Source organism: Vombatus ursinus, unplaced genomic scaffold (assembly GCF_900497805.2).
Source record: "Vombatus ursinus unplaced genomic scaffold, bare-nosed wombat genome assembly UNPS02009062.1, whole genome shotgun sequence".
Classification (NCBI taxonomy): domain Eukaryota; kingdom Metazoa; phylum Chordata; class Mammalia; order Diprotodontia; family Vombatidae; genus Vombatus; species Vombatus ursinus.
Genome location: NW_020948840.1, coordinates 21,415,717 through 21,440,887, shown reverse-complemented (window position 1 = coordinate 21,440,887; position 25,171 = coordinate 21,415,717). Strand labels below are relative to the sequence as shown.

Genomic DNA, 25,171 nt, shown 5'->3' with positions numbered 1-25,171 from the left:
TGGTAGATAAAAGGGAACATAGAACACCTGCCAACTACAACATATCATCAGAGAAATAAATTAGCATTTCCTCAAAAAAAAAATCATTAGGCATTTAGGCAATTATGTAATAGAGGGGGTCACCATGAGGGGGGGGGGGGGTGAGACTGAGTCAAACAGTCACCAAAGGGTGCATCTGAGACTTTCTGGAAAATGACTACAAACAAATAGTGCTTTATCATATACGGAGAAGGCCAGGTCACATCCTACAGATTTAACAAGAAGAATAACTATGAAGAGGTACAAATGTGGTCAAGCTACCTGTTTCTATGCAAGTATTCCTGTACCAGAAGGAAATGTAATCTGTTTGTCAAACAGGATAAGTCCTTGTGGGAGGGGGTAATGTCACCCATAGAATATATGCCAAAGGACACAACTTGCTAACTGGTGTTATCTGAAGTCCTGCAGTCTATATAGGTAAAAATAGCAAGACTTCCTTACAATCTGAACTATGGAGGGCACTCTCCCCAGGAGTGGAAAGGCTACAGAAGAAAAATGGATGCTACACAATTCTACAGAGGTAAGAGTAAGAAACCAACTTGAGAATGACTCTGTTGTTCTGAGCTTTGACCTCCAGGATTCTAGTTAAGGGAAGATTACATATTAAGGGTTACTGACTGCTCTAACCAAAGTGACTATTAGAAAGTAGATAAATTTCTGAGAGAGATATGACAGAGTACTGGGCCTGGATAAAAACTACATTAATAACTCATGGAAAAAGTATCAATTTGCATGATCTTTTCAAGAATGAAGAAAAGAGAAAGGCAAAGTTGGCTAATATCTGTTTTGTAGGCTACCACTAGGTTTTAATACCATTAACTTTTCCCTCCACTGCCACAGAAAACAGGGGAGAAGTGTAGAAACAACACAAGAGCTAAAGAGATAAATAAACAATGGTTCTTTGTTTTTTAGAGAAAAACTCCATTCTGGGTTAAAGAGAGCCAAGTTAATTTTTTTTTAAAGCCCTAAAAATTATTTGATTAGCAAAAACAAAAATACATATTTTTAATTTGTTTTTCCTTTGGGGGAAGAAGGAGGAGACTAATTCCATCAGGATAGGAAACTCTTGATGAGAAGCACTTTCTTATTTTTAAATTAATTATTTGAGTTAAGGTAAAACATTAAGCTATTATCATATAATCACTAATTGTTTTGTGAGACCAGGGCAAGTACAATGCTATGAAGACATGAAAATCAAGTCAGTTAAGTCCTGATGGGAAATGAGGAAAGGGGGGAGACCAGCAAGGCTCTGGTATAAGAGTCTTCAAACTTTTCCTTATTTCATTTTTCTACTTTTGTGATCAAAATGTGCTTTTAAAAAACTGACAATGGTAAAATCTGAAGACTAGGGAGTGTCTAGAGTTGAATTCCTTGGGAGGATGGGAGTGGTAAAATGGGACTGTAAGAGATATAACCATAAATCACCATTTAATGCCTATAGTCTACAGTATGGTCTACAGTACGGGGAGCTGCAGAAGAGGACAAGTCACTTCTAGTATTCAACAAAAATTTATGAAGTACTTAATATGTGCAAAACACCTATTCTAACTCTTTGGTAAAAATACTAAGTTTAAATAACAAGCAGAATTCCAACAGAATGTAAACTCCTTAAAGTCAGAGATGGTCTTACTTTTTTACTTGTACCCCTATTGACTAGTAAAATGTCTGGCACGCAGCAGTTGCTTAATAGATGCTTGCAGATTAACAAGGTCCCTGCACTCTAAGAGCTTATAGTCTTTGTTAGTAAGGGTAAAGTGACACAGGAGGCTTCCCCTAGGCTGCCCACAAATCTATTCAGTTAGTCAGTAGCATGAGGACTCTGGATGGCTGGAAGGGAAGGACAAATGGACAGAAAAAACCAGTCATGTAATCCACACAATTTTATATATGTCTGTTAAAAAAAAATTCAAAAGCAACACAGTAGCCATTGTTTTCAATTACCTGCTACAGCAATATATTCAGGAAAAAATATGTAAACTAATTATATTAAGACTTATTCTAATAAAAGAATTATTCTAATACTTTATTTAATATGCTATTTTGCTTTTAAACATCAGAGTCTATTCAAAATAAAATGGGATCCTTACTAGCTATGTGACCCTGGGCAAGTCACTTAACCCCATTGCCTAGCAAAAACAAAACAAAACACAAACTCAAAATAAAATGGGATCTTCTCCAAACTTGTTGATATCTGATATAGCTGATATTCTGACATAGTTTTCAAATAAAAACTAAACTTTTATTTCCTAGTAGCAGTTTAGTGCTCCAGTAAAACACTGCTTTGTTTTGTTTTGAAAACAATTCAACTTCATATTATTTGGCAATTTTGTAACCAATTTACCAGCACCAATTAACCTCATTTACTTTCAGGGAAATGGTATTGATAAGGAAGGCTAAAATTACTGATGTGGTCCACCTCTCAAAGAAGCATCTTACAGGCTGACATCTATTTGTCCGGCTGACATCTATCTATCCATCTGGTAAGAGCACCTGAACTCCTGTTACCTTGCTTATGAACTCTAGAGATATCGGTTTTTCAATCTTTAAAGTTCAAGTCCAGTTCCTCAATATTGCAAAAACTTCTAGAAAACATTTCTCCAACAGACATTTACCTTTAGGGTATACACTCCCATTCTACCTGGAACCTTGTAGAAAATTCCTTCTTCCCCTCTGGAGTTGGTGTGCAGCATCGCATTCAGACACGCAAGGGGAGATGTTCCACTGGGGGGCGGGGGGAGGAGAAAGAGGTAAAGATTAGATTCCATTCCAAGGATACTTTCACAATTTATTTTATAAATCTAAAACTACTTACAATCTTTTAAAATCTAACAATCTATAATCATTATTAATATAACAGATTCACAAAGGAAGTCAGTTTTCATAGCTGTATAGATATTGGCATTTTATGTAAAAAGGCTTTTTCCCATTTCCCAAGATATCCATACAATTTTTCTGATGCCTACACACTACCTCAAGAAAAACATAGGCAAAGCTATTTTCTTAATATTAAGAAATGACCTAATTGGTTTGCTAATCTTCTTTATTCAACACAAATACATATTATTTTAATGTATATGTATATGTACAAGTAATCACATTCTGTGCTGTCAGCATACTGCTCCTTCTGTGGTCTCCACTTATCTTCACTTTCTCCCTTTTCCTGGTTGCTTCCTTACTGCCTGCAACATGCTCATGTCTCTCCCATCCTCAAAAAACCCTCATTTCATCTGTCCATCCTCATGAGCTATCATCCTATATCTATCTCTCCTTTCTTTTATGCCTAAATTACTTGAGAAAGCCATCTACAATAGGCACCTTTCCCTATACATTTTAGTTGCTAATTCCATCACTGAACCAAAACAGCTTTCTCCAACATTACCAATGATCTCTTACTTGCCAAATCTCAATCTTCATCTTTCTAACCTTTCTGCAGCCTTTGACACAGTTGATCAATTTTTACTTATTCTCATAAGATCCCATGAAATCAGTCAGTGATCATCTCTACACTGATGATTCTCAGTTCTACTTACCATTAACCTCTACGCTTATTTCCAGTCTCAGATTTCCAAATCCCCTGACTTCTCAAATTGGATGTCCCATAGACACCTCAAACATCATAACCCAAAAAATCCCAACATATCCAACAAATCTCCCCTTCTTTTTCACTGTTATCACTATCTTGCCCATCACCCAAGACACCAAACAAAGTGTCATCTTCAACTCACTCTCACACCCACACCCTCATATCCAATATGTTGCCAAGAGATTTTATCTTCATAGCATCCCACATATACTCCCTCCTTCTCTCCTCTGACATAGCCATCTCCCTGGTAAAGGTCCTCCTCACCTTTGGTGCCTGGTCTATAGCATTTTAGTTTGTTTCCTTGACTCAGGTTTCTCCTCACTCCAGCCCATCCTCATCGAACCTGGATTAATACAACATTCTTCTGTGCTTGATCTCCCTGCCTCAAGTTTTTTCCTACTCCAGTCCATCCTCCACTCAATGTGATTTTTCAAAAGCACAGCTCTGACCATGCCATACCCTTCTTCCTCCCCTCCCTCCCCACCCATATCACCACCAGGATCAAATATAAAAAATCCCCAACTTATCCTGTATATAGTTTTTCCATACGTAATTGTTTGCATGTTGTCTCCTCCACTACTTTGTGAGTTCCTCAAGAGCAAGACTATCTTTTGCCATTCTTTGTAACCACAAGTACTTAGCACACTGTCTAGTACACAGTAGGTGTTTAATAAATGTTTATTTGTTGACAAATAAAAATGTCCCAAAAATGTTTTAGTAAAAGAAACAGTAGCCTACAGCTGCATCAAACAAGCTAAACATTCTCCCCACCTAACTCTATCAAGGCTATCATAAAACCACTTTCTATGGCTATCAAGTTTTCTATTTAAATCTCCTCTTGAAATATGTTTTCTTATGGTTGAGATATAAAGTGTCTCCTTTCCCACTCCTCAAAATTAGTGCTAAGGAATGCTTATTAAAGTGGTTTGCATCTGAATGTGTGAACTGGCTGTTGAGGCAATCTCAAGAGAAGAAGAAAACTGCCATTTTCAAATTTGGAATATCTGAACAATTAATTGTATGAAACAGGATCCCTAAATTTTCATAGCATATTGAAAAGAACATAGGATTTACAATGTGATGATGTGGGTTAAAATCTTGTTCTGATACTTTACTGAGTGACCTTTAGCAAGTGACTAAACTTTACTGGCTTCAGTTTCCTTAAAATATTGAATTAAATAAATGAACTATGAGGTCCCTTTCAGTTCTAAAACCCTACAATTCCATATTGGGGTTTTGGCAGAGAAACCCTTGCAAATAAATCAGCTGCAACAATAACAATGGATTGCATTTACATAAAGGACTTCAATTACAAAGCACTGGGAATATATGTCTTCATTTGATTTTTACAACTCTGTGATATAGGTATTTTAATTATTATTGTTCCCATTTTACTGAAAACAGAGGTTCTGAGAAAATCAATGACTTGCAAAGATCACGTGACAAATAAAGGACAGAGGCAGGACTCAAAGTCAAGTTTTCCAATCCAAGTTTACAGCACTCTGAACCCCAATCCTGGGTGCCTGCCCACAACCATCTCTCTCTTGAGGTTCTGCCATCTGTGCTCAGGAGAAGAGAACAAGGTAAAAAACAAATGAGAGGCCTAAAGTCCAAAGCAGTCAGTTGTTCCAACAGCAAAGAAAAAAATGCCAATTTTGTTCCCAATGTAAGAACATCATCTACTACTACTATTTATTAAAACTTTTCTTCTGAAAGGTTAAAGGAGAAAATACTTACTAGAAAAGGGAAACTAATGGAAGATGAGGAAAGCAGCTCACAAAATTTTTTGACCACAATCTGTTTTTAATCTGTCAAAAAACATCTAAACTTTTAAGAAAAGTGGGGTGCTTTCTAAAAGGATATTCTAATGAAGGCAATAAAAAAAATCAGCACTGCTGGTTGGCACTTATTTCCCTCAAAGTTTCATGAATGCCTTTTAAAAATAATGTTTAGTAGCAGCTCGGTGGCGAAATGGATAGAGAGCTGGGCTTGGTGTCATGAAAACTCAACTTCCTGAGTTCAAATCTGTCCTCAGATACTGGCTGTGTGACCCTGGATAAGTCACTTGACCCTGTTTGCCTCAATTCTTCATCTGTAAAATGATCTGGAGAAGGAAATGGCAAATCACTCTAGCATCTTCGCCAAAAAACAAAACAAAACAAAAAAAAAAACCAAACAAACAAAACAAAAAACAAAATGTGGTCACAGAGAGTCAGACACAACTGAAACAACTCAACAACAACAATACTGAGTGTGCCTTACACATGGCAGGGGCCTGCTGCTCATTAAGTCAAGGGATACAAAAGAGAAAATCTAATTTGGGAAGTAAATAGCTGCCTAAGAAATTAGTACCTAAGAAAGGGATTTGGGCATCTGGACAACTGCTTAAGATAAAACAAACTGATCATCAGAGCATGCTCAGGGTTTCTTAAACTTTTTCCACTCCAGACCCCTTCAGTGCTTCTTAAACTGTGGGTCATGAACCCATCGTGGCCCACACTATAAGATACAGATAATGAAAGAGAAATTTGAGAAACAGGCCAAAATTCTCACCTTCCACAGGAAGCCTTTCCTGATCTTACTTGAATTCTAATGCCCTCCCTCTGCTGATTTCTCTCTAATTTATCCTATCTATACCTTGCTTGCATGTTTTATCCTCCATTAGAATGAGAGATCCTTGAGGGCAGGGACTATCTTTTCCCTTTCTTTGTAACCCCAGCATTTGGCTGTGTTCAGCACATGGTAGGCACTTATTAAATGCTTACTGACTGACTGATGAATATGGCACTTCAATTAAGACATGTTCTAGATCTCTCTCTGCCAAAGCAGAGAAGCTAATAATTTCTATACTTGCCTTAATAAAAATTTAATCATTCAAAAGAAGGTAAAGTATGAGGGAAAATTCTCAACCACATCTAATTCTGACTACTGAGGAACTGGATGCTGGAATGACAATGTCAAGAACCTTAGCGGGATAATGTCCAGCCCCATCTAGAGTTTGTGTTAGAAAAGAAAACTGGGTATATAGTCTGATATGCACCTGTAATTTTGAAAATGCAGTTATGAAAGGGTTTAGAGCAGAAGTTTTTAATCCAGGTTCCACAGACACCCCCCCCCCAGGGGGAGGGGTCTGTGAACTTGGATGGAACCCTCTCCTCCAAATTATATCTTTATTTTCACTAACCTCTAACTGAAATATAGCATTTTCTTTCATTGCGAACTTACAAAAAATAGATAAAAACATTATTTTGAAAGGGGGTCTCCTAGGTTTCACCAGCAAAAAGAGTCCATCACACACACAAAAAAAGTTAAGAACCTCTGGTTTAAAAGAAAGATGAGTAGGATACTATGGTGAAAAAATCATTTAAGAGAAGTCAGCATAGGAAACATACAAAAATCTTCAAAAATGAAATCTTAAGACAAAAAGGGAAAGCATCCCAATGAAAAGGGAAATTATGTGCTCACTCATTTCCCTATGTTTTGAATACTTAAAGCATTTATAGCCTTTGACACAATTTAGTTCTCAATTATGTATCAGTCTCATCTCATCAAATAGATTGAAATGATATAGAGTAGATATAACTGACTGATATCATCATTATAAAAATAATAGGCAAAATCGTAAGAGTACATAATCTTTTGAAAGGAAAAAGGAAAGAGAAGAATAGAGGTTTCAGGACTTAGCCTTGGAAAATTCATTATTAGAGGGCAGTTAAGGACACAGAGTCAGAACAATCAGAGACCAAAGAGGAGAACAGAAGAATACAAATTATGGAAAGAGAATTTCCAGAAGGGAAGTCAATGGAAAACAAAAAAGCCTGTCAAGCAGGAACCAAAAATAACAAGCCCTTGCAGTGTGCTAGGTCTACATTATGGGACTTCTACTAAAACTGCCATAAGAGCAGAAACAAAAGCATACAGCATTATACACATTATTACACAATACAGATTAGACCCTGGACATAACTGTATTATTTTTTGGAAAGTTAAAAAAAAAAAAAAAAAGATAAGGGGCATAGAAAGAAGCAGAAAATAACAAACATTTATTAAGTGCTTACTATGAAGAAGCACAGTCCCTGCCCACCAGCTTATATTCTAAGTGGGGAGACCAGGTCCGATCAAAAGATAAACAGAATATATGGAAATTAATCTTAGAGGGGATGGTACTAGTGGCTGGACCAGGAAAGGTCTGCTAGAGAAGGCAGTTCTTAAGCTAAGTCTAAAAGGAGTACATAGATTCTTCTAGGAATTAGAGGTTGGGAGAAAAAGCATTCCAGGAATAGGGGACAGCCAGTGCAAAGGCATGAAGTCCAGAGGTAGAGTTGACAACACAGGGAAAGAGTCAAGCTGGGGAAGAGATGTAAACTCCTAACAAAGGACTTTATAATTGATTCTGGAGGAAATGGGAGCCATTAAAGTTTACTGTATGACAGAATGACATTGTCAAAACTAGACTGACTTCAGGAAAAATCACAGAACACTAAATGGAATATGGAATGGAGGGGGAAAGACTTGAGGCAAGGAAACCAGTTAGAGGGCTTTTACAAGAGAAGACAAGGAAATTATTTTTATAAAAAGAAGCAGAAAAGGAACAACTAACAAACCAAAACAGTATGGGAGACAATTTGAATTAGCCACTTAACTAAAAGAGGAGAAGAAACAGATAAATTAAAAAAAAAATCAACAGGCCAAGCAAAACTTTAAAACCAGGGAAGAGTTTGCAAATGAGATTAGGATAGAGATGAGGTTAGGGAGAAGGGAAGCGAACCTGTGGGAACAGACTGCCTTAAAATAAATTAGGCAAAAATCATCTTGTAATGTCTTAAAAGAGGAAGGGGAACAACAATAACAAATCTCAATTCAGAGACACAAATGATGAATGATGAGGCTGGTAGCAAGACTACAAGAGTTTACCAGAGAGGAGAGGAAAAGAAATTGAGTTTGAGGCACCTAGTGCAGATGGCTTTCTCAAGAAATTTAGCTGAGAAGAAGAAGAAAGAGACAGAACAATCGGTGGCAGGCACATCAGGAACTGAGGGTTTTTAAGCATTCCTGAGATTTGGGCATAGTTGTAGGCAAGAGGGACAGAACGTGAAGGCGTAAAGGTAAAGGTAATCTGTTGGAGAAGATGGAAAAGGATGGGATCAAGGGTATGTGTACAGGGGTTGATCAACCCCTTTATCTGTCACAGAAGACAAGGGCTATCCCTTCAGGTGAGAGCAGAGTAAAGAAGGAGATAGGGGAATATAGCTGAATGATCTGAAATAAAGAATAGCTCTTGATGAATAACCTCAATTTTTTTCAGAAGTATGAAGTCCTCGGCAGAGAAAGTAGGAAGAAGTTTAAAGAAAGAAAAATAGGTTTCAAATAGTTGTGAAATAGGGAATCGGTTATGGAGTAACAGGATTGACTTGCTGTTGTGAAGGCTCAACTGAGACTAGCTAATAAGCATATTTAGTAACATATGCATTATGATAACTGACATTAACAATGCTGTGGTGGTATTATTATTCCCATTTTATAGATAAGGATGGATTTCACACAGTCAAATAGCTAGTAAGTGTCTGAGGCAAGTGTAGAGGTACTGGTAACAGCGGAGGACAGTAGATTCAGTGGCATAAGAAACTGGAAATGAAAGCCAGTAAGGTAGTTTTGGTATGAGAGAAGAAGAATGTGGAATCAAAGATAATTTACATTTATATAAAACTTTTCAGTTATATAGCACTTTAAAAGTAGTATCAGTGATGCTGCCATGCCTTGTTATAAAGCAGTCTAGAGAGAGAGAGTCCAAGTTGGTATATGACTGATGAAGAATAGAAGACAAGGTTATTAAGTCACAGAACCATCCTAGGATCAAAGATGGAAGCAGAAAAAGAACCTTAGATATTCTAGCTCAACCCCATGCATTTTACAAATGAAGAAACTAAGACAAGAAAAACCCAAGAAGAAATCAAATAAGGATTCAAATTCAATTCCTCTGGCTCCAAATCTAGAGCTTTTTCCATCAGATAAAGCAAGGAAACCTAACTGTTGAACATGGTTATTGATGTGAAAGGTAAGCAGAAGGAGGAGAAAGGGGAATGAGGGAACCTAAGCACTGAATTTGAAAAATAAAACTGAGTCAAATGATGAAGCCACCATTCAAAGACAAACCTTTAAAAATACTGTATGAAGTTCCAAATTTTAAGACTTTTCCTGGTAGGAATTTATATCCATGTCTATATATCTAGATCTATATTCGACTTTTGCAGAGATTTATGATGCTGGTTTGGTCCAAAGCTTCCAACAGGGTTTAGGAATATCATTTCAGGTTGCTGAAGTCTTTCTGGAAGCAGTTCTATCCATCTGAGACTTTTGCCACTGAAATGATGCCAGCCACATGAGTGTTCTCATATTGGAAGTTTCACTGTACTTTTCCCCTACACTTCGTTGATACTTCAATAGATGTCACCTCATTGGACAGGTACCCCCTGTAATGATGTAGATTCAACTCATACAAACCTCATCCTATAGAACTGAATATCCCCTTAACTCCTTCACTAGCATCTTCATTCTCTTCCCCACCCCCATCTTCCAGTGCTTGGGGTAAGAGTCTAGATTGCTGTATTGTTTTATATATGTTAAATCACAAATTCTATTTTATTATTATGCTGGATAAGAATTGATGAAGAGAAGACAAAGATGATAATAATCTGTACCATCGAGGGAGAATTTATGTGGAAGAGATCACTTGAAGAGATGCTCCCTGGGGCAGCTAAGTGGCACAGTGGAGAGAACACTGGCCCTGAATTCAGGAGGGCCTGAGTTCAAATCTGGCCTCAGACACTTGACACTTACTAGCTGTATGACCCTGGGCAAGTCACTTAAACTTCTAGGCTAGGCAGCCTAGCCCCCTGCCCCCCCAAAAAAGATGCTCCCTTGATATAATTATTCTAAAATTCAGCATTATTGATAGGAAACCACCACATAAATACTTTAAAAATGTTATAATCTTTCATTCAGGGGTAAAAGTAGTACACCTTGAAAAAGTTGTCTGGTTCAACTGTTCAGTTTCCCCATCTGTAAAATGGAGACGATAAGAGCACCTACTTTACAGGGTTGTTGTGAAGAACAAATAAAATAAAATATGGGCAAGGTAAACACCAACAAACCTGACCCTCTGCGAGTGGGGACAAATCCATGTTACGTATGCAAAATACTTTGCAAACCTTAAACCCACTATATAAATGCTAGCTATTAATATTCTGTTAGAAAGCCAAATTGAGAGTTCTAAAGAAATCTTTGCTTATGTAGATGAAGCATCATTAAAAAAGAGAAAGATAAAAAATAACTACAGAGGAACAAGAGGGGGAAAGTACCAGCTTCAACGAGAGTAATTTTGTTACCCAGGTAACTGTATCTAGAATAGAAGGTGAAAAAGAAAAATCTTAAGCAGACCAAGGGAAAGGAGACATGTGCCGTTTTCTTAACAATAAGAGATACAGGGAAAAGGTGATTTATGGCCTTCTCTAAAACCAGCTATTTATTTTGAGAGGCTAGTAGTGAAGAAACTGTCAATATCCAAGGAGAGAGGGCCTGAGGGACTTTGACACCAAAGTTTTTCTACATTTCTTATAAATTTCTCATTAAATATGAGGTAAAATCAATATGTTTTTGTATTAATTATTTTAATTAAAGTATATTGTTTTGTAGAAAAGTCATATTAACTGAATAGATATTTTTATCTCTCACAGCTATGAGTCAGTAACTTCTGCCTGAGACTGCAGAGACTGCAACTTGAAACACATCTAACCATCCACCTGGTGACAGCCCAATTTCAGACATATTTCCTGGAAACAACAAGAGGGCAGGCCACATAAATTCAACCTGATCAAGTTAACAGCAACCTTACAAGTTTTATAAAGACTTAACTTTGTGCAAAGAAGTGACAGGTGGCTAGTTTTACCTGTGTTGAAAATACAAATACTAGCTGATGTCATTAAAAATTCAACATGGCACAAGGCAGTAGGACATAAAGAAAAAATCTGTTACAATACCTACTCTAATGAGCTTAAAATCTAAAACGGACCAAAATATAAACAAACAAATAACTATCAGATAAATTAAAATATAGAAAGAGATCCAAAATAAGTACTATGAGAAATCTGAGGAAAGAGAAATTACTTCAGAGAACATTTCATGAAAAAAACCGACTGCTAAACAAGAACCTGAAGAAACAATGGGTTTCAGCAGATGATAGGAGCAAGGCAGATATTCATTTTAGGGGTCAAGGATGATATAAGATCAGAGAGGGCAGGAAGAAAGGTGGTAATTCAGTTTAGCTAAAATATAGGAAAATTTGAAGAGACATAGTATGAAACAAGGCTAGGTTACAAATATCCTTGAATCCTTGAGAAATTTTTACTATGTTTGGATAGCTTTGGGTAATAACTGAAAGTTTTCTGGCAAAGGAATAAAATGATCAGATTGATGCATTGCGAAGATTAGTTTGGGAAAACTGTGATAGACATACCGGAATGGTCAGAGAGTGGAAACAGACCATTTGCATGGTTCTTACAAAAGCTCATCACGTCAACCGGGCAGTCAGTCAGTAAATATTTCTTAAGCACCTACAATGTTAGACATCATGCTAAGCACTGGGGATATAAAGAAAGGTATAAGAAAGTTCCTCCTCTGAAAAAGCTAACAGTCCAATGGAGGATACAACAAGTTGGAAATAATCGACAGAGAACAGACACTAGAATTCCTAACTGGAAAAGGCTACTTGCAGAAGATGGGATTTTTAGCTAAGACTTGAAGGAAGCCAGAGAAACTAGAAGGCAGAGATAAGGAGAGCGAGCTTCAGACATGGGGGTGGGGGGGTGGGGTGGGGGCCGCAAGTGCCGAGGCCAAGAACACAGCCAGTGAAAATGCCCAATCCACAGATGAAGTGTCTTTTCATGGAACATCAAGAGATTCAGGATCACAGGATCAGTTGGGAGCAGGAATAGAGAATATATAACAAGACTCGAAAGTTGCAAGGGGGAGGGGAGGTACAGTAGGTAATGAAGAGTTTTAAATGCCAAACAGGACACATGATCAGAATCTGAACTAGGATAGCAGTGGTGGAAGTACTTAAATTTACTGGACTATCACACAATAAAATACAGGCAAAGAAACACTGTTTATGAGTGTATCTCAGATTCCACAAACTTTTCAAGCCAGAGCTCTTCCTTAAATTAAAAAAAAAAAAAAAAAATAAGGGGTAGCTAGGTGACGCAGTGGATAGAGCACCAGCCCTGAAGTCAGGAGGACCTGAGTTCAAATCCGGCCTCAGACCAAACACTTGACACGTGCTAGCTGTGTGACCTTGGGCAAGTCACTTAACCCCAACTGCCTCACTTAAAAAAAAAAAAATCAAGGCTCACTGTACTCTGAACCAGCCATCTTTATCACAATAATGGAGAGGACACGCTTCAAAATCTGCTTCATATCCATCAATGCTTTGATTTTTTCCCCTCAAAAGAATATAAACTCCTTTAAAGCAGGCTTTGTTTCCTGTATGTTCCAGGATCCTCAGTGTCTAGAAACATTGCCATACATACACATTAGGTAGATAATAAATGTCTATTGAACCAAGTCTTCCATTTTCATCAATGGACTCTGAAAAACCAAACACTATCTTCCCTTAACAGAAACCTGATTGGACTCAGAATGCAGATTATGTCTCAATCTTTTTTGGACATAGCAAATGTGGGAATTTTTCTAGACTATGTATGTTTTTTACAAGGGTTTTGTTGTTCTTTTTAATTAGGGGAAGGGGTGGAAAAAGAAAGAGGAGAGATTTCAGTGGATTTCCTTTTATTTAAAAATTTTTTAATTTAAAAATAGTAGAAATTTTAAAATATTGAAAACTTTAGTGTTCCCCTCTGAAAAGCTTTCTTGCAGAAAAGCTGGCTTCCTTTAGTCAGTTTAAAAGGCTACTACCTTCTACTACTTTTCTCTTTAACATTACTTCTAAATACTCGGTACTTATCTTATATGCAGTGATTTGTAGATGCTGTCTGTTGTTTTTGCTTTACTACAATTTTTGTAAAACTCTCTGAAAGCTAGTGTAACATAAACTCTAGAGACAAATAATGTATAGGATTGAGATCTGGGAAGGATTTCATCAATTTTCAGGGCAATAAGGTAATTGTAAAAAACCAAGATAATTTCTTACTTTGGCTTTCCTTCTCATTCCAAACTGTAATCACTACTTTTAACTTTATTTTTGCTATTACCTTGAACCATTTTTTTCACTCTCTTTTTACCATATGTAACATGGCAATGGCCAATTCTAGATAATCTTCAAATTACTTCTTTTTTAAGGACACAAAAGAAGACCATACATTAAGCTAACCTGTTATTAAAAATTGTTTAAATTTATTAAATTGTAAAAATGTTAAAAACTTCTGCTTTCAATATTATCAGGTTATTAATTTAACATGACAAAACACACTTGTAGCCCTCCCTTTGAATTCTTTACCTAAATAGCATAATTCTTGCACTCTGCTTCAGATTTCATTCTCTTCAATTTCTAAGTTTATTCCTTCCATTAGATGCTTTCTCATCTTCCATCATTCTTTATCAGACTACTTCCTTATCACCTTTAAACATGCTCAAAATCTCCCCAGGGCTTCATTTTTTTGTTAAATTCACTATCATTTCTTCCAAATTTAATTTTTAAAAAATCCTGTGTCTCTTCTTACAGTCAAATTCCTAAGAAGGATGGTCTACACACAGCTGCCTCCATTTTCTCATCTTCTAAGCCCAGGCTTTCCCTCCAAAAGCATGGCAGTCAATACTAACATCAAGTCTGAAGTCAGGAAGGCTAGAAGCAAAAGCAAACAAAAAAAGAATCCCACCATAAAAAACTATTATGTTGGCAGCTCAAGGTACAAACCCTCAGAAGGAAGTGAAACTTCTACAAGCAAAGCCTCAGAATAAAATATAGCTTGAGTACAAACTCAATTAGAATTTCTAGAAGAGATGAAGCAAGAGTTTAAAAGGAGAATTTTTTAAAAATGTTCTTGAAAAGTGAGAATGCCTCAGGAAATACTGAAAAATAAATGAGAGCTATAAAAGAAAATATTGGAAAGGCAATTAATAGCTTGGCGCAAGAGGCACGAAACCTTACCCAAGTAACAAATCTCCTGAAAATACAAATGGACCAGAGCGAAGCCAATAAAACTTCATGAGGCAAAATATATGGAAACAAAGTCAAAAACCGAAACTACAGAAGAAAATACATGGTTATCTCATAACAAAAACAACTAACCTGAAAAACAGATTTGGAGGCAGAAGGAGAGAATCATTAGATTATCTGAACATCGCAGACTTTAAAAAGAGCCTAGACATAATTTCTCAAGAAAATCGTACAACTGCCAGATCTCTTAGAAGCACAGGCGAAGTGGAAAAAGACTCCAGCAGTCAAGAGTTTCTGGAAGAAATTCCAAAATGAAAACTCCCAGGAGCCAAAATTCTGAGCTTCCAGGTCAAAGGAAAAAATGTTGCAAAAGGCAAGAATCCAAGTACTGAGCAACTACAGTCAGAATCACACATGATTTAGCAGCCGTCAATATAACAGAGCAGAGAATTTGGAATACGATATCGTATAAGGCAAAGCATATGGGCTTACAGCCAAGAATAACTTACCCAGTGAAACTGAATATAATGCTACACAAGAGAAAAATGGATCTTTAATGAGATAAAAGACTTCCACGCACTCCCGCTGAAAAGATCAGATTAAACAAAGCCTGGGAGTGGTTTTATTATGTCTTAAAAGAAGAATATGGAGAATGAGGAGAAGTTAGGAAATAATCAGGGTGCACAAACAGACATCTAAATAAACAAGGAGGAATGGGTAAGGAAGAGTAGCTAACACTTCAATTCCACTCATCTGAACTGCTCGGGAAAGAAGAATACAAATACACAATACATTTACGTACTCAAATAGGAAGCAAAAAAAGAGAAGGGGGGAGGAGGAATTAGAAAGAAGGTAGATTAAGGGAAGGATTGATCTTAAGGAAAACGTTGTATCTTTTTTGAGGTGGCAAAGAATGTGAATCTGAGGGAGTACCCATAAAATGAAGAATGGATGAACAAGTTGTGGTATATAAAGGTGACGGAATATGATTGTGTCACAAGAAATAATGGAGAGAGTTTTCAGAAAAACCTGGGAAGACTTGTATATACTGATGCAGTGTGAAGTCAAGAGAATAACTATACAATAATAACAATATGGTAAAGGCAAACCACTTGGAAAGAATTAGGAACTCTTATCAGAATAATGACCAAGCAAAAATCCAGTGGCCTAATATGAAACATGCTACCCACCCCGAGAGGTACAAAATAAGACAAAATTTTTTTTTTGGTGGAAATCTGTTTTAACTGACTATACATGTTTGTAACTGATTTTGTTTTTTCTTTTGTTCTTAATTGGAGGAGGAGAGTTAAGGTGGGAAGGTGAGAATTTCTGTTATTTAGGGAAAAATTTTTTTATTTATTTTTAAGAGAAAGAGCACCTAGGGGCCACTGGGGAGTCCAAGTTACTCAGACCAGATCAACTAATCCTTGGAAGAACTGAAAGATATGACTGCTAAATCAGTACCAGTCACGTCTGAAACATTATGGAAAATAATTACACATGGGACAGTTAGGTGGCCCAGTGGATAGAGCTCTGGCTTTGGAGTCACGAGGACCTGAGTTCAAATCCAACCTCAGACACTTGACACTTACTAGCTGTGTGACCCTGGGCAAGTCACTTAACCCCAATTGCCTCACCAAAAAAGAAAAAAAAAATGATTATACGTGATTACAAAAAAAGTAAATATAACAAATGTCAAAAGAGAGAAACAGAGATAAAGGAGCCTACAAACTACAGTCTAGTGAGTTTGATTTTGACTGGTGGCAAAATTCTAGAACATATTATTATTTTTTTGTGTGTGTGGTTATGGAGCTGTGGTGTTTTATTTGAGAAATAGCAAGGAGGCTCATGTCACTGGATCACAAACTACATGGGGGAGGGATTATATATGCCTGTGACCATGACCAAGTCACTTTTTTTTTCTGAGTCCCAGTTTCCTCATCTGGAAAATGGGGTTAATGTTACTTATACCCTGTCCCTTGAGTTATTTAATTTTTTTTTTATTTTTAGTTTTCAACATTTAATTCCACAAGATTTTGAGCTCCAAATTTTCACCCCATCTTGCCCCTCGCCTCACCCCAAGATGGCATGCATTCTGAATACCCCTTACCCTAGTCTGCTTTCCCTGCTATCTCTCCCCCCCTTCCCCTTCTATTTTCCTGTAGGACAGGATAGATTTCTGTACCCCATTTCCTGTATTTTTTATTTCCCAGCTGCATGTGAAAACATTTTTTTTAAACATGTGTTTTTTCAAACTTTGGGTTCTGAATTTTTCTAGAACATATTATTAAAGGATGATTAGTGAACCTCTAGACAAAGAACAGCATGTTGATCAAAAAGGTCAGTGCCAGCATAACTTCATCAAGAACAAGTTGTGTCAGACAAACTTTATTTCACTTTTTGAACAGCAATCCAAAATTGATAGACCTACAGAACACTACGGGTATAGTTTACCTAGATCTCTAAAAGAATTTTTATAATTAAGTTTTTCATGCTATTCTTATGGTAAAGAAAGAGTTATGGACTAGATAACAATTCAGTTAGATGGATCAGTGACTCAACAGCCAAATTCTTAAAAAAAAAAGTCATCAAATGTTTGGCATTAGCTTAAAAGGTCTTCAGGGGGCAGCTAGGTGGCACAGTTGATAGAGCACTGGACCTCGAGTCAGGAGGACCTGAGTCCAAATCTGATCTCAGACACTTGACACCAACTAGCTGTGTGACCTTGGGCAAGTCATTTAACCCTGACTGCCTCAGGGACCAAAACAACAACAACAACAACAACAACAACAAAAGAAAAGAAAAAAAAGGTCCTCAGTAGAAAGATCCTAGGTTGATCCTGAGCTGTTTAATACTCTTATCAATTACTTAAATAAAGGTATTAATTGTATTCATATCAAATTTGCAAGTGGCACAAAGCTAGGAAGAACTATTAACCCATTAGAGATGTGAGAGTCAGGATCAAAAGACATCTTGACAAGCTGTAACACTGGGCCACAGTGAGTAAGATGAAATTTAGTATGATTGTAAAGTCTTACTTGGGTTCAGAAACTAATTTCACAAGTACAGGATAGGAGTGACATGCCTAGAGAACAATTTATGTATACAAAACTTTAGGATTTAATATACTAAAAGATCACTGAGTCACCAGTGGGATAAGGCAACCAAAAAAGCTAATTTCACCTTACATGATACTGAGAGGCAGAGCTTCAGAAAATTAAAAAGTGAAAGGCTCACTATACTTTGACCTAGTCAGAACACATCTGGAATACTACATTCAAGGCTGGGAGTCACCTTTTATGAAGGACGCTGATAAGCTGGAGAGTATCCAAAGAAGAGCAACCAGGTTAGTGAAGGATCTTGAGTTCTCACCATATGAAGACAGCTTAAAGGAACTGGGGATGGACAGTCAAGTGAGAAAAGGGCTTTCAAGACATCTGACAGCTATCTTCAAATATCTGAAAGGCTGTCACATGAAAGAGGATTAAGATTTGTTTGGTCTTCCTTCAAGAGAGCAAGCCAGAAGTAATAAGGATGGCGGGGCAAAGAAGCAAATTTAGGATTAATGTAAAAACAAAACAAACTTTAAAAATCCTTCCTTACTCTACTGGAGCTATCCAAAAGTGAAATGAGCTGCCTCCAGAAGACAGGCAAAGACTCCTCACTGGAGATTTACAAACAAAGGCTGGACAACTACTTGTCAAATATGTTAAAATGGTGATTCATTTTGGGTATGGGTTAGTTCTTGACCTTTGGGGGCAGAGGAAAACCTTTGGACCCCTTCTCAGAATGTTATTTTTAAATGCATAAAATAAAATTACAAAAGTAATTAATTATATTCAAATGTAGTTATCAAAATATTTTTAAAGTAAGTTCACTGACTCCAAGAACCCCTGGTCTAGAAAACCAATGAACTTTCAACTCAGAAAAACTGTGATTTAGTGACACAGAGAAGAAATCTGCCAAAATTTCTAAGACAGAATCTCTCTATACACACTTGGCAAAGAAGAGGCTGTAGCTGGGAACTCAAAGGGAAACTTTGAAGTGGCTAAAACAAAGTTGGCACGTTTCATCTCTTCACCAACTAAAAGAGGAGGCTTACTTGAGATAAAGGGGATAATACAGGATAAGTAAACACTAGATTAATATAGATTGTGGGTACAGTTGGCCAGAAAGCTGGGGATAAGCTTGCAAAATCCTGTATGGCCACTATAGATGAAGGAGTACATAACTAATGTGAATTGTCATTATTTGTGAACATTTATTGAGCTATATTATGTTAAATACATCATGATTCTGACCTTACAATCGTCAGTTTCTACAACATGGTGTTCACAGTTATTTTGTTCAAATTATGTAGCAGGGTGGTAAGGCCTGGAGGTGCTGTGGCTCTGTATTAGCTATATGACCATGGACTATTTTTCAGTTTTCTCATGAATAAAAAGGATAGGCTGGACAAGATTATCTCTATGGATCATCTGTTTCTGAAATAAAATATTCTGAAGCTTAAATTCACTTTCATGATTGACTAGTGCTGATAAATCTAACATCAAAATAAGTAAAATAGCCAATATTTTCTTATTTTTTACAGTGTTGCTTTATTTGATATTTCTCATCAACTCAGGGACAGTTAGTTAATGTTTACTTGTTAATTAGTAGTCAACATTTGCTTCCCCAAGAAAGGACTAGGATTCTGGGGGTGAAAAGAAGGATTCATCACCAATCACCCTTCACAGTCTACATAGTACAAGCAGTTCTCTCCTTCTGAGAAACTACTTTCACTTCCTAAAGAATCTCAGGTGTCATCTAGCATGCAAATATTGTTCAAAATGTTTTAATGCTCAAATTGCTCTTGTTGTCTTCCTCAAGAAAGAAATAATACCGAAAGGAGATACTATGCCCTTCACTCTTACATCTCGATTCTAATACATTTTGATGACCCAGGCTACACAACAGAATTTGTGAATAACATCTTAATTGAGATATATGTGTGTGTCCTTGTGTTCTGTTACACGGGTGTGACAGAATCAAAGTGAGTCTGGTCACTCTCTTGAAAAAACTCTGTTTTCAAAAATTAACTTTGGTTTATTTTTTTTTTAATCCCTGAATCAACCTTTTTTCTTAACTTTAGTAGCAGCTACAAGACTGTGGAAAGCAGTTGAAATCACCATACTTCAGTCAGCAAGACTCTTTGCCCATAAGAAACTTGGGAAGGGAACCTGGAAACCATAAACATTGATACAAAAGGACACTATGACTCAATCAAGGCCATATGTACCTGAAATTTGTCTCTACATAGCTATTGCATACCACAGTCTCTAGGCCTCAAAATATGCACACAATATTGTCAAACAGGTAAAGATCAAAGCAATTATCTCAATATTATGCAAAAATATTTCTTTGCTTAATTGTATTAAAATTCCAAATGGAACTGGGCATAAATATATACTCTCAAACATATATCAATACAGCAGTATATATACTCATATTTCACATAATTGTAGAATTACTTCTGTAGGACACCAAGCAGTCCCATGCAGTTTAGTTTTTTATTTAATCTACTTAAAACAACACTACAAATTTCAAGCACAAAAACGCTTAGAAATATTTAGAAATTAATTTCATTTTCTAGAGCCTTACGTGGTTTTTTTTTTATTTTAAAAACGTATGCATCTATGGGTTAAGTTCAGTTAAACTTGAATAATTTGCTTTATGATAACATAATATTCCTTTAAAATAAAAGTAATTCTTACCTTCTGGAATTGGATTGCAAACCAAGGAAAAGGAGAGGGAAAAAAAAAAAGAAAGAACAGTCCTTTAATCTTTTTAGAAAACATTAATTAAAAAACAAACCTCTGCTCCCTCCCAGTAACACCCACCACCCTTTAAGTTACCATTACTCCCACCCTACCTCGGTGGTCTGAAGATATTACTTTTTTAAATGAGAGAAAATAGTATTTTCTGAGAAATAACAAACACAGCCATACAAAAAACATCACAGAACTCAGCAATTACACAATAACTTTCTATGAACTACTTTTTAAAAAAACCCTTAAAACCAATTCAAGTACCACCTAATATTGGGGGAAGGTTGTTAAGAACATTTCATATTGTAGTTGCAGAATGAAGATGGATAAAATGAACACTAGTCATCTCTGGGAGCTATTTCAAAGTAATCAGCAATGGTTTCTTTTTCCCTTGAAGACTACCAATTCTTTTCAAGGCTAAACAATGGTGAAAAAATAAGGCCTTTCAATCAGTAAATAACAGGTATTGTATATCTGTTAAGTATTCTTAAAAATCAGTTATCACCTTTACATATTACCAATGAATATCAAGTTGCATTTTGAAGATAAATCTAAGAAGCTTTACAATTACTTTTTTTTTTTTAAAAATCATTTTTTAAAAAATCACTCATAAATCACATCATGATGCCAAGCAACTAGTGTCTTTCCATGCTTCTACCTATAGATGCTAAGTTAGAAAGAAGATACTAAAGGAAATCTTGTAATTTTCCCTTTGAGAACACATCTTCCTCTTGCAAGCCAAGTCTTGGCAGTTAGATACAGAGAATTCTGAAGCTACGAATGGATGCCAAGCAAAATATATACTATTACTAGAAAGTATTAAAGCCACTGGCTGCTAAAAGAGCTGGAAAAGTATCAAGGTTACATATTAGTACCAAGAAAACCCTTTTGATGCAAAGTTATGAAATTTAGGGGCAGCTAGGTGGTGCAGTGGATAGAGCACTGGCCATGAAGTCAGAAGGACCTGAGTTCAAATTTGAATTCAGACACATAACACTTACTAGCTGTGTGACCCTGGGCAAGTCACTTAACCCCACTGCCTAGTCAAAAACAAAAAACAAAAACAAACCAAAAAAACCACAAAGTTATGAAATTTAGAATTTAAAAAGAGCATTATACAGTTTAAAGTAGTGTCCTATATTAGTATTCAATTAAGCAAATGATTTGTAATTTAAATATTAGTGGGAAAGTAGTTTGTTTCTTTGCTTTTCTATCTTCTTCGGTAATATATCCTTTAATATTCATGCTCAGTTGTTTCAATAAAGAATTCTACTTTAAAATTTTGTATTTTAAACAGATAAGCAGGGTAGCTTCGAAAGTAACTGCTCAATTTATAAGATACGTTTTTTAAAAAGCAGACTGCACACATATAACCTCTATCAGATGAATGTTGAAAACTATCTTTACATGTAATTAGAAAAAAAAATAGTATTTGAAATAAATTAAATAAAGCAAGTTATAAGTAAGAGGTTCATAGTTTCACATATAATCCTATTTTTTCAACTTTACATATGGAAATGTTCTCTTTTTGGTACATGTTAAATTCAGAATAAAGTTTAAATTAGTTTTTTATAAAGATAACTAGTATGAAAGTCTGGTAACCTGCTTAACCATACAAAAGTTAAGTTGGCTATCTCTATTTGTCCAAAGCTAGGGCATACCTGGTGAGGGCAGATCCAAAACAGATAAGAGGAAATAAATAGCCCTTTAGATGCTAAGAATGTAAACCTAAATACATCAAACACATGCTAATCATGCAATCTCCTACTACCACCATCCCCGCCCTGTCCAAAAGAACCTTCATTAGACCTTACCATCCCCTTAAGTTCACATTCTATACATCTGCTCTTTCTTAGCCAAACTCCTCCTAGAAAAGTTGTCTGCATTAGTCACCTCCTCTTTCTCTCCTCTCACTCCTTCCTCAAACCTCTGTAATCTAGCTTTCAACTTCATAGCTCAAATGAAATTGATCAATTTGACAAATCTGATGGTCTCTTTTTTCTCCCTAGTTCTCTTCCTTCTCAAGTTATCTCTATTCTTGTTGGGTTTTTCATCTTTGGATGTTGTTTTCTCTTTAGGTAAAAGTAATAAAATACTTGAGCTGCATGGTTCCAAGGAAGTAACATCATATGAAATATGTTAGTAGGATTGGGGGGGGGGGGGGGGGGCAGGGAGGAGAAGAGAACAAGCATTCATCAACCCAGGCACTGTGCTAAATGCTTTATATAAATTATCTCTTCTGTTCCTCACAACATTACTGTTCTTCCCACTTTATAGTGAAGGAAACTGAGGCAGACAGAGGTAAGTGACTTGCAAAGGGCCACAGAGCTAGTAAGTGTCAAATGCCAGATTTGAACTGCAGTCTTCCTAGAAACTTGTTCCGGAGTCTCTAGCCTTTTATGACATCAAGCTCTCCTGGTTCTCCTACTGGTCTAACCATTACTCAGACTTTGCTGGTTCAACATTGAGGTGATACCACAACTAAGTCTCCCAACTCTCTGTTCTAGGCTGTCTACTTTTCTCTCAGTATACTATTTCTCTTAGTTATCTACAGATTTAAATACTATCTCCATGTTGATGATTCACAGACTTAAGCACATGAGCTCTGGAATCATCTAAAATCATAATGCTTAAAACTTAACTCATTTTCTCCCCCAACCCAAAAAAATCACTATTTCTAGAAAAAGTATGACCTTTCTTCTAGTGGCCCAGATTTGTAATCTTGGCATTATCTTAGACCCCCTCACTTCCCCTCACTCCATATATCTAATCAGTTGCCAAATCTTATAGTTTCTACATCCACTATATCTTTCACATCTGACCCTGTCTCTCCACTCACAAAAGTAACTTCTTAATTGGTGTCCCCCACTCAAGCCTTTCTGCACTTCAGTACATCTTCCATACTGCTGCACAAATCTGATGTCACTCAATAAACTCAAGCATTCAATAAACTCTAGAATCAAATATAAACTCGTGTATTCTATGTATTTATTTGTATTTCTTCCATGTATATGTAAACATTTCCTTGTCGTCTCTTCCATTAAAACATAAGCTCTTTCAAGTAGGAACTGTTTCACTCATGACATTTATAACTCCACTGCCTAGCGAAGTGCCTGGAGGAAAAAAAAAAAGACCCTTAATAAATACTTAATTGACTGATATCATCCTTAAAAAAGCAGGTTGACTGCAGCATGCATGCATATAAGCTCTGCTAGATCTAGTTACTCATATCAAATGGAGGCACCAATTGCCAACTTTCTGAATTACAAACTAGCACAACAGTTCCCAAGTCTTTTTTAGTTTATCATTTCTGCCCAGGCAGTCCATTAATTGCTATCTTGCCTAATTTTTAGTTTCTTCTTATCCTTCTCAACTAGGCAGAGAATAGTCTAGCTGTAGAAAAACTGAGAAGCACAGTGATTGAACCACAACTGAGTGAATTATAAGGATAGCAGAAGGATGGAGCTGTGCCAGAAGGACCCCAACCTTGAATCAAGGAGCGGTTTTGCAAAGTGTGATAGCTCTATACTCTTTCACCACTAGCTTTCAATATCATCCACAGAGCAATGGAGCCAAAACCACAAAACCAGAGCTAAATACATTTTATCAAATAATTTAGTTCTCAGTGCTTATGCTAATTTGCATGGGTTCTGAAAAGCTAGGATTTCCCAACTAATTGCCACATTACCTCTACTTCTGCAAAGGTATGATAAAACTAATATAAACTGGATTTTGATAAGATAAGAACTATCACCCTTGATGCTACAGGATTCACAATTTTTTTTTAATTGTAAGTACATAAAGCAAAATTTAAAATGTCTAAAACCACTCTTTTCTCTTACGCATGTCTCTTCCCCGAGAAGAGTAAGATTAATCTTGTATCATTTTCTCATTGATCGTATTCAGAAATAATTGATTTTGTCCTGTGACTGCTTTTGTGCTGTAACGTCAGAGCTCGACTGGCCTGTAATGGGTTGAGTTTGAAAATCTAGCTCTTCTTACCTCAAGGAATTTAACTGGGCTTGGACAATGCATGTGAACACAAGGGAGTTTAGGCTTGATATCTTACTCTACCAAGCTATGTTGCAAATATGTCTGGTAGAGTGTCCAAATGTCTAGCCCACTATCTCACACCTGGACTCAGACAATGAGTACATTTTAGTCTCATGAGCAGTCACTCATTGCTAGCCACCATTACCAAGCTTCTAACCAGTTATGTTGTTCCTTGCGCCTTGACTTTGTAACCAATCATGTTGCCCTCAATTCCATTATGTCATGTACCCTGCTCTGTTCTTGGTTCTGTAATTCCCAAAAACCTCTATAAGGGGAACTGTCCTTTTGCTTGGGGTCTTTGATACTAATGGAAGAAATCCATTGACTCATTTATTGACAGGCAGCATGCCCCTGTTAATAAATGTTACATTGCTCAAATAATGGTCTCAGTTTCCCCTTTTGTTAAATTCTAAATGCTACACTCCTCCAAAGCTGCTGTTCCTCTTGACTTGTCTATTTCTGTTAATAATCACTTTTATTCCAGCAACCTAAACTCATAAAGGTAAGAAATCTTCTTTGATT

The 25,171-nt window shown here is 36.5% G+C and overlaps 1 protein-coding gene across 3 annotated transcripts in view; it reads right to left on the bottom strand.

Moving 5' to 3' along the window:
• The window catches only part of ASXL2 (ASXL transcriptional regulator 2), a 167,064-nt gene that overhangs the window by 73,838 nt on the left and 68,055 nt on the right, over positions 1-25,171 (bottom strand). For all 3 annotated transcript variants that reach the window (XM_027850306.1, XM_027850307.1, XM_027850308.1), the window contains exon 4: positions 2,652-2,760. In XM_027850306.1, coding sequence (XP_027706107.1) covers positions 2,652-2,760 — 109 coding nt within the window. The remainder of the gene's footprint in view (positions 1-2,651; positions 2,761-25,171) is intronic.